This window comes from Amaranthus tricolor, chromosome 3, assembly GCF_026212465.1.
Source record: "Amaranthus tricolor cultivar Red isolate AtriRed21 chromosome 3, ASM2621246v1, whole genome shotgun sequence".
NCBI lineage: Eukaryota > Viridiplantae > Streptophyta > Magnoliopsida > Caryophyllales > Amaranthaceae > Amaranthus > Amaranthus tricolor.
Window position 1 is genome coordinate 13,113,505 of NC_080049.1, and position 10,645 is coordinate 13,124,149.

Genomic DNA, 10,645 nt, shown 5'->3' on the forward strand with positions numbered 1-10,645 from the left:
AACGGTCAACGAACTGGAAGTGTGATGTAGTTCTTCCACAGACGTAACCTGAAGTCCTGCAACACAACACGTTAGCCTTGTTCAGGGGTGATCACATCACCTATCTAACTTGGGCGTCAGAAGGATTTTTTGGGAGATCACCCCAGACAATGCTAACGTATTGTGTTGCAGAAATTCAGGTTACGTATGTGGAAGAACTACTTCACATTTCCAGTTCGTTGACCATTGACCTCGATAACGCTTGCACTTCAGGTATTTTAAATGTCTTACTTTCTCATTTCCTTAACGAAACAGTATGTAAAAGGAAAAAAAAAGTAAATATTAAATATAGGAAGGATGAATCGTCTAATAAATATTATAATCATAAGATAAGATTTATTTTTATCATAAGCATGCATATATATTCTTAATTTGTACTACATATTAGTACCAAATCACTACTTACAAGTTACAAATTTAATAATTACATGAACTTATATGCAAAATAAAGAAGAGTTTTTTTTTCTTTCACATTACAATGTCGTAAAAATATACGAAAGTGCAAGTACAATTGTAGGACTTTATTACTAAGAAATTTCAATTAATAATAATCATAATAATGAAATAAAAATAAATGACAGGAAAACTCTTTTGTTTTCCTTCCACCATTTTTTATGAACCAAAAATGGTACTTCACCGTCAAATATAAGTATGCAAAAAGATAAAAATATATATATAATATATATATATATGTATATATATATATAACTTAATTAATTAATACACATTAATTATAAAAGTATTAGCTTTGTTTGCCTTCTTCGCCACATTCTTGGAAGTAAGCTTTCTTCCTTCTCTCGGCTTGAGTAAGTAGACAAATCACAAGGAAACAAGTGGCATAAATCCCATGAATTTTCCAATTAGTTTTAGGTGGCTGACGCAACACCACACGATGAAACACCGTGATATAGTAATGTAGCCCAACAGCAAACCCGACAAAAGTCTGGGCCAAGCCCAAAAACTTCTGGCCCAATCCAGATTCAGTTGAAAATACCAAAACAAGGTACATCAACAACATCAACAAATACATGACATACCCAAGTGTCTGTAAAACTTGCAACCAAATATATGTAGGTTGCGAAGTAGCGTAAAAAAACCTAAGTGGTTCTAACCCAGTAATCAAAGATGATAGACACAGAATTGAGAAGTAAATTGAGAGGTATATTTGGATGAAAATTACAAGTTTTTGGAGAGAAAAATAAGCTTTAATTCGGTTGAAAATGAGGGAAACTAATAAAAATGGGATTATAATGAAAGCACAAGAAATGGCGGTTGTAATGGCGGGTGCGTATTTGTTGCCGACATATGGTTTAATGTAGGTTTTAGTGAGTTCTTTGTTGGCTTTTGTAAGGTATAATCGTGATGTTGTTGAGATTCTGTGTAAATCTGGGACAAATGTTTTGTGAAATTTTGTTGGGAGATCTTTAATTTCTGCTAAGAAATCGTCTTCTTCTTCTTCGTCTTGGTATAACCATGTCGGTTGTGTCGGTGGGTTTTGTTTTTGATTTGTTTTTTGGGTTTTGGATTGATTTGATTTGGTTTTAGTATCCGAAATTGATTTGGGTTTTTGTTTATCCGGGTTATCGGTATTACCAATGGAAGATTTGGTTTTTTTTTTGGTGGAGGAGTTTGATTTGATTGGATCCAGGGCTTTAGTTGAATTAAGGTTGAGTTTAGAAGGAGCACCGACATTTTTAGATGAATTTGGTTGAATATTTTTTGTTTTATTTTTTGATGAAATGGGGTTGATTAATTTGGTTTGATTCTTTTTTAAACCCGAATTTGATGAAGTGGGTTTAAGGGTTTTAGTTTGGTTTTTAGACGAAGAAGAAGAAATTTTAGTAATTTTAGTATGATTTTCGGAAAAAGATTTAGTGGATTTTATGTTATTGGGTGATTCTAAAACATCAAGTTCATGAGTTTTTTCAAGTAAGGATCTTCTAGCAAGAAAGAAACGAGATTGTCGGTTATGAATCTCAGAAGAAGAAGAAACAAAGAAAGAAGAAGCAAAAAGAAGGGAAGCAAAAAGGAGAAAGTTTGAATAGGTGAAAAACAGAGGAAGTGGAGCCATAATAATGGAGAAGAATGAAGATCTAATAATGAAAAAACAGTACAAGGAATAAGAGGGTAGATATTAGATCTACTGATATTGGTACTGGATATTAGATGATGAAAGCAAGTAGGGAATGAAAGAGTATGAGTAAGAGTGAGAGTGAGTCTTGAGGGAGTGAAAAGAGGGACAAATATTAAAACTTATAAATGCAGAAAGTGGGAGAGACACATGAAGATGGTGCAGGATTGGAAACATAGTAAAAGATACTACGCGGTTTCATGCCGGGTTATTCCATTATCTATCTTTATTGGCCATTCACATCAAATCTAATGTCTAATGCCTTCTCTAAAGTCGGTAATTATGGAGTACTACCTTACATTAAAAATTACTCATCTTTCCTTATGGAATTGTATCAAAGGATAAGTGATTTTAAAAAAATGATTAAATAAAATGTGAGAATGAATTGTGTGGATAAAACTAAAAGAGAATTGAAAAGTATGGATGAGATTAAAAGAAAGTGGTGGGTCATTATCCAAAAATAAAAATGATGTAAATTAAGTGGGAACGGACCAAAATAAAAAATACTTCAAATTCGACGGGACGGAAAAAATAACTTTTACAAACGAACTATCTTTAAAGGTTTACTTTTAGAGAATTATATTATACTTATCAATTTGCATTAATTTTTACAATTTCCCTTTTTTTAATAAAGTTTCCAAAAAGAAATACTCACTGAAATTAATAAAAACAACGTATGTTAGATAATGGATATGTTATTTTACCAAATAATAGATTTGACGGAAGAAAAGTTGGGATCATAAACATGAAAAAAATATTTAAAGAAAGTTAGTGGATAATAATGAAGACTCAACTCTCTTAGATGATGATAATTCAAAACACATATTAATTAAACAAATAAATTAAGTAATTACATTTAGTTGTTTAAGTTGGTCTAAAATCATATTAGATATAAATTGAATATTTGATATATGTTTAAGTTTGAATTGTTGAAATATGCTTAAATAACTTAAGTTTATCTTAAGGTGAAATTTATAAGTCTTGAAATACGTTTAAATGTCTTTAAGATAATTATGTTTATAATAAGTTAGTTTCGTAATTATCTTTGAAATATTTTAATATATCAAGGTTCATTAAAATTAATTTTGAATTATTTCCATAGGTTAAAATATTGAAATTAAGTTTGTTTATACGTTTGTTATTAACGTTTGAGTTTTTTATTTGAATTTAAAATATGTGCTTAAAATAGTTGGATGATTAAATATCCATAGTACAAGCTAAACATGTTTTGTTGTTAATAATACACGTTAATATTTGAATTTATTTAAGTTGTTAAGCTAATTAAAGAGTTTCCTATAAATAAGTAATATTTGAATTGATACTAAAAATAGGAAATGACAATTTAAATTAGTGCTAAAAATAGGAATTAATTTGAATAAGTGTTTACACGTTGATTAATCTGGTTTTTGCTGAGTTTTCAATACCTTGTGTGAGTTCTAACGTGGTAGCATAGCATTGGTTATTAAAAACAAATTACAGCACACAATGACCAAAATAGATGAGTTGTCAGTGCAACGTCAGTTTGAGATAAAGCTCAAGGTCTTGAAGACTAGCACAGGATTATCCAGATCAACAAAATTAACGGATGAACCTTTCTTGCTCTTCAAGGATATGTTGAGGCGTAACATCTATATATACAAGGCTTCATTTCAGAATAAAAGGATGCACCTCTTCTTACAATTTTCTCTCTTGACTTAAGATCTAGTATTCTCTAAGTATTCAAAAGAGTTGTAATTCTTAGTTCATCTAGCTCTTACAATTTGTAATAGGCTTAAGTGTAAAAGAGTTAGATTATTTCATAGTTTAATATGCCTAACTTAGAATACTTTTTAAAGTGTTCAACTTGTAATCTCTATTGAGAGATTGAGATTTGCTTTTATTAAAGGGACTTGTAAGATGTTTCTTCGAGGGGAAGAACGTGGTGAGAGAAGATAGTGAAATCTTCTAGTTTGTCTTAAAGTCTATTAATAAAAGACATTGAAATCCTACGGGTTGAAAGAGAACCCATAGGCGGGGAGTAGGTTGTTTAGAACCGAACTTCGTTAACATATCGTGTGTTATTCTTTAAGTTTATTTTCCGCACATACGTTATTGTTTTATTACTCGACCTAAAAATGTCCCAGAAAAAAGTTTTTGAAAGGTTACTCAATCTCTTGAGATATTCTTCCAGACAAAAATTTCAAACGCCCATACTCTCTATTCACCCCCCTCTAGAGAGTATTCGTGCTCCTATCAACTTTCAAATAAAATTTTTTTTTATAAAATTAATGTAAATCATGTGGGAACTATAAGTAATATGAATTATACTTCCTCTATCCCATTATATATTTGCTACATTTGATTTATGCCTACTTAAAAATTATAAAAAGTTAGCATTAGGAAAATATGAGATTAGATGATTTAAACAAGTTTTCATTAGACTATATTTTTTCTTACACATTAACCCGCAATGTGTAAATAAGCTTGAATGATGAAATAATATTAAAAACTAGGAGTATGATATACTCCTTTTAAAGAATTTCTCTTTTACAAATTTAGGGTGTTCTATTTGCTGTTCCCATAAAGAATCTTTCTATTTATATTATAAATTTTGGACAAAAATAACCTTCTTCATCCTCATTATAATATTTTAATAATGCTTCTAATCCCACATAATTTTCATGAACTCTATTTTAACATTTTTATATTCCTTATAGTCACTACTTATTTCCCACTAACTTTATAAAAATATTTTTTTATTAGTTGTGGTTCCAGTATTTTTTCCACTTACACTTTTCTAATATTTTTTAATGTTTATTATCCTCACTTTTCTTCCATCAAAATTATTTTTTGGACAATGAAACGATTTCCATTAATTCCAACAAAACAAAGTACAAAGACAAAGTAACATATAATAAAAGCTAAGGAGCATAGATATCCAAAAGCTTTTTACCCCTAGTGAACTCAAAAGAGGAGAATTCGGATACAAACTCAAGATCCTAAGCTTGATATCAAGCTTTACATTCTTAACCAACAACGTAGAAGTAATCACACGATCATGCCATACAATCATTCCTAGCTCTCCATATCCGATAGATAAGATTGCAAATAGACCATTCAAGAATTAACGATGAAGAATGAACAAGGATCAATGATCAATGAAGAATGAACGATGAACAATGAACAAGTATCAATGATAATTGAAAAATAAACGATGAAGAATGAACAAGGATCAATAATCAATGAAGAATGAACGATGAACAAATGAACAAGGATCCATGATCAATGAAGAATGAACGATGAAGAATGAACAAGGATCCATGATCAATGAAGAATGAACGATGAAGAATGAACAAGGATCAATGATCAATGAACAATGAACGATGAAGAATGAACAAGGATCAATGATCATTAAAGAATGAAAGATGAACAACGAACAAGGATCAATAATCATTGAAGAATGAACAATGAAGTATGAACAAGGATCAATGATCATTGAAGAATGAAAGATGAACAATGAACAAGGATCAATGATCATTGAAGAATGAACGATGAAGAATGAACAAGGATTAATGTTCAATGAAGAATGAACGATAAAGAATGAACAAGGATCAATGATCAATGATCAATGAAGAATGAACTATGAGCAATGAACAAGTTTCAATGATCATTGAAGAATGAACAAGGATCAATGATCAATGAAGAATGAACAAGGATCAATGATCAATGAAGAATGAACAAGGATCAATGATCAATGAAGAATGAACATGGAACAATGATCAATGAAGATTAAACGATGAAGAATGAACAATGATCAATGATCAAATAACATTGAACGATGAACAATGATCAAGAATTAATGATCAATGAACAATGAACGATGAAGAATGAGTAGGATCAATGACCAATAAATAATGAACGATGAAGAATGAACGAGGATCAATGATCATTGAAGAATGAACGATGAAGAATTAACAAGGATCAATGATCAATGAAGAATGAACGATGAAGAATGAACATGGATCAATGATTAATGAAGAATGAGCGATGAAGAATGAACAAGGATCAATGAGCAATGAAGAATGAACGATGAAGAATGAACAAGGATCAATGATCATTGAATAATGAACGATGAAGAATGAACAAGGATAAATGATCATTGAAGAATGAACGATGAACAATGAAGAAGGATCAATGATCATTGAAGAATGAACGATGAAGAATGAACAAGGATCAATGATCAATGAAGAATGAACGATGAAGAATGAACAAGGATCAATGATCAATGAAGAATGAACGATGAAGTATGAACAAGGATCAATGATCAATGATCAATGAAGAATAAACGATGAAGAATGAGAAGCAATAATAATCATCTTCATAAAACGAGAAACCTTCCACTTGCTTGGAGTAAGAGCTTGGAGAAATGTAACAGGAGTTATACCAAGCCTTGAGGTCAGGAGATTAGCACAACGTCTATTTAAACTACAACTGAAGAACAGATGAGTAGAGGACTCATTGTCCATACAACAAAGAGGGCAACAATTATTATAAGTAATGCCAAATCTCATAAGGTGATCCTTAGTTTTAAGCTTGTAAGCATTGCCATCCAGAAAATAAATCGAGCTTTAGAAACTGAAGCTCTATGCCAAACAAGCTTACACCAGTTAACATGAGAATTAGACCCAATCAACTCTTTAAACTGTATTGATGTTATAAACATCAGAGTTGATCCATTAACTCATCTGATCTTTAACCTTACACATTTTTTTAATGACCCAACTAGCAGTTAGAGGTGGATTAAAAATCATCCATCGACCACCCTTAGTGTACACATCATGAATCCAATGAACCCATAGAGATTCATGCATATACTCAAGTGCCAAACAATTTTTCCAATTGCAGCCCTATTACATAACTCTAGATTTCTAATTCTTAGACCACCCTCTTTTTTAGGCGTACAAAAAGACATTCTCGAGCTTTGTATCTTGACAATTATAGTGCCATAAGAAAGCTCTACAATATTCACAGCTTTAATCACTTTTTTCGGTAGAACGAAAATCTGACACCAATAAGTAGTGATGCTCATCAGAATTTAGTTCACAAGCTGTAATTAAGTAGCATAAGAAAGTTGCTTCCCTTGCCAACCTCTAATTCTAGAGGTGATTTTGTCAACCAACTTCTCACAATCTGCAACTAATAGACTTTTGGAATTCAGAGAAATACCCAAGTACTTAAAAGGAAGCTTACAAAGAGGAAGAGAAATATGACTAAGGATATCCCTTTGCTGCTGCTCAGGTACACCAGCTATGTATATAGCTAATTTGGAGGCATTAGGACAAATAGGGGTGAAAGTTATTCGGATTAAAACCGCAAATCGAATAACAAATATAGTTTGGTGATTTTTAGAATTTAGTTTGGATTATGTTCGGAAATTCAAAAACCGAAATAATTAAGTTTGAAAATTCAAAAACCAAAAACGAAAAACGAAAACCGAAAACCGAATTAATGAAATGAAGTAATTGAGAGTTGTATAGATAGACTCATTTTGGTAAATAAGCAAAGTCACGCAAATCCCCAACCCTAGCGCCGCTCAATCCTTCATTTCATCTACCTTCTTGTTTATTCCCTTCAATAGAGAGAAAGTGAGAACAAATACAAATCCCATGCCTAAACCAAGCGTACACCACCTTTCTTCCTCCTTCCTTTTCCAATCTCTTCATCTTTACTTTTGATCTTTTGTCCTTCTACTCTTCAAAGTAAGTCTATTGATCTATAATTTGTTGTTTTGTTCTTTTTTTCGATTAAAATTAAGTTTATTGTTGATTGTTTCGTTGTTTATTCTTATTATTATTCTCATCTAGTAATCTTCATTGATTCATCGCATTTTTCGATTGAAATACATATTGTAGTTGCTTTTTGATGATTGTTTATTGTCATTTTGGTTTTTGTTGATTGTCTTGCTTTTTTATCTTAGTTTCGATTACCAGGGTTGATTTGTTTTTTTGTTTTATTTTTTTCACATTTTTTCGAACATTTTAGGCTTTTTGGTTGTTTTAGTTTTTTACTTTAATTTTTTTGTTGTTCTGTGATTTTTTAGTAGATCTATGAGATTCTGAATTTGTTCTGCATTTTAAGTAGATTTTTGTCGTATCGTTTTTTGGTATTAAGTTCTTACATCTTGATGTTTACATTGATCAGAATGAAGATTCCTCTCTACTAGCTGTTTTGTGAGATGAAGATGACGTTGAAATAAGATGGTGCAACAAACATCTATGATGAGGACATTGATAAAGTGCTTGCTTGCTAATTTGATTTCTTTTCATTTTTTTCAATTATTATAAGTTGATAATTTGTATTTAGTGATTAAATCAAACTAATGTTGTGTCAACTTGATGCTGATGTATATAATAAATTCATAAAGTATCAACTACAGAGAAATTGAAAAAAAAAAACTACTTGGAAATACAATTCGACTTACGGTTTTATAGATAAATGGCGGTGCAGTTTGGTTCGGTCTATAAATGAGGTTTGGTTTTGAATTAGAAAAACATAAACTGAAAAAATTATGGTGTAGTTTGGTTTTAGTTAAAACGGTAAAACCCAAACGGTGGACTGAACTTTCATCCCTAAGCACAAAGATCAGATAATTGAGCGATGATATCTAACCCCCTGTATGTAATTTGAATAGAGCTGAGATCACCTTTAGAAAACAACATCAAGTCATCAACAAAGCAAGATGATTGAGCTTGATGACTTTAAAATATTATTCAATAAAATATTAATGTCTATTATCTAAAATATTCTAATTTTTTTAATTGTCATATTTCCTTATTAGAAATTTATTAAGAAACGGAGGGAGTAACGATTAATTTAGAACGGATAAAATACTATTTATATGTTATTAAAACAAATATATTGTTGTCTATAGGGCATGATCTCAAATATTTAAAGGAATTTACTTTTAAAAATTCCATCGTTGGATGTTTTCTTTTAAAATTTGAATGTTTTCATTATTTTCGTAAAAATTGACCTTTATCCTCAATTTTTTTCCAAAAATCCAAATAACTTGTAACCAATTCTTTGGGTTACTTTTGGGTTTTTATTTTAAAAAAATTGAGAAAGGTAATTAAAATTAAAGAAATAAGGAAAACAAGAAAGAAAAGATATACGAAACCCAACCCTCTTTCCAATCTTCCCACCACCACATCACCACCCTCCCTCCACCTTCACATGACCTCCTCCACTGAAAACTCCTACCAGCAACCACTCTCACCTGTAACCCCCTCTCCCACGAGTCCACGACCCATTGTTTCTAAAACCCCTATCTTCAGCAAATCTAACACGTACAACTAGTTGCTAGTTAGCTTATGACAACATATAATCTAGAATATGAATAAAATAGTAATTATTTTAATTATTGGAGTATAAATTTAGCCAAGGGGAGGATAAGAGAATACTTTTCTCTAAATGAAGGAAATTATTTTCCTTTTTCATTTATCTTTTTTAATTTACTCTTATTCTATTTCTTTCACAATATTTTGATTACTTTATTTGTACTTTAATTACCTTTATTTTATTAGCTTGATTTTTTCATCCCATAAATATTTACACTCAATCCAAATAAGCCTTTAAAGGATAAATAACCATGGTGTAGCTTTATAAATTATCAAAAAAAATAATATAAATAATTTTAATTTTACGATTGAGTTAAAAATTTATTAGTTTCTTTTATACCATCCCAATTCATAACCTAAAAAGGTTTTGTTAATATTAATACGATACGCTTTTATCTTTTGTCACTCCAAATCTACATGCCTTCTAAATTTAAATCTTAGTTTGAGCCATGCTACAAGCTCTTGATAAGACTTGATCCATTGGATAACTCTAAAATGACAAAAAGAATAGAGTAACGAGATGTTTGTATTGAGACTATATTTAGGGGAAATAAAAGTTAAATTATACAAATAAAAATAAGTATAGAGTTAAATTTAAAAGACAATGAAGGATAAATAATATAAGGGATATTCTATATGGTAAGCACCAGTTATTGCAAAAGGCGAGTGGAAACAATTCTTAAAAGTTTTTCCACAAAATAACACTCAACTCTTGAAAAATTAATTACAGTAACATTATGGAGGCAAAAACGTTTAATTTCAGTTAAATTTTGATAAAAGTCATAAATGCCCCTAATAAATCCCAAATGTAAAGCCCAACTTAATGAAAACTAAACTTAACGAAAATGTTACTGTAGTTAATTTTTCAACAGTTGAGTGCTATTTTGTGAAAAAAATTTGGGATTTACTAGGGGCATTTATTACTTTCGCCAAAACGTAATGAAAATTAAACGTTTTTACCTCCATGTTATTGTTGTTAATTTTCCAAGAGTTGAGTGCTATTTTGTGGAAAAAGTTGTAAGAATTGCTACCACTCGCATTTTACCATAGTTAGTGCTTACTATATAAAATATCCCATAATATAATGATACAGAAAAGA

At 30.4% G+C, this 10,645-nt stretch overlaps 1 protein-coding gene across 1 annotated transcript; it reads right to left on the bottom strand.

Annotated features, from left to right (window-relative positions):
• Positions 1-689: 689 nt before the first annotated feature.
• LOC130808762 (uncharacterized) lies at positions 690-2,431 on the bottom strand. The gene has a single exon (XM_057674248.1). The coding sequence runs from the start codon at positions 2,108-2,110 to the stop codon at positions 782-784; it is 1,329 nt and encodes a 442-aa protein (XP_057530231.1). The 5' UTR covers positions 2,111-2,431; the 3' UTR covers positions 690-781.
• Between the last annotated feature and the right edge of the window lie 8,214 nt (positions 2,432-10,645).

What these genes read in the sequence shown, in the direction of transcription:
- LOC130808762 (XM_057674248.1), bottom strand. Translation starts at nt 2,110, where the DNA reads ATGGCTCCACTTCCTCTGTTTTTCACCTATTCAAACTTTCTCCTTTTT.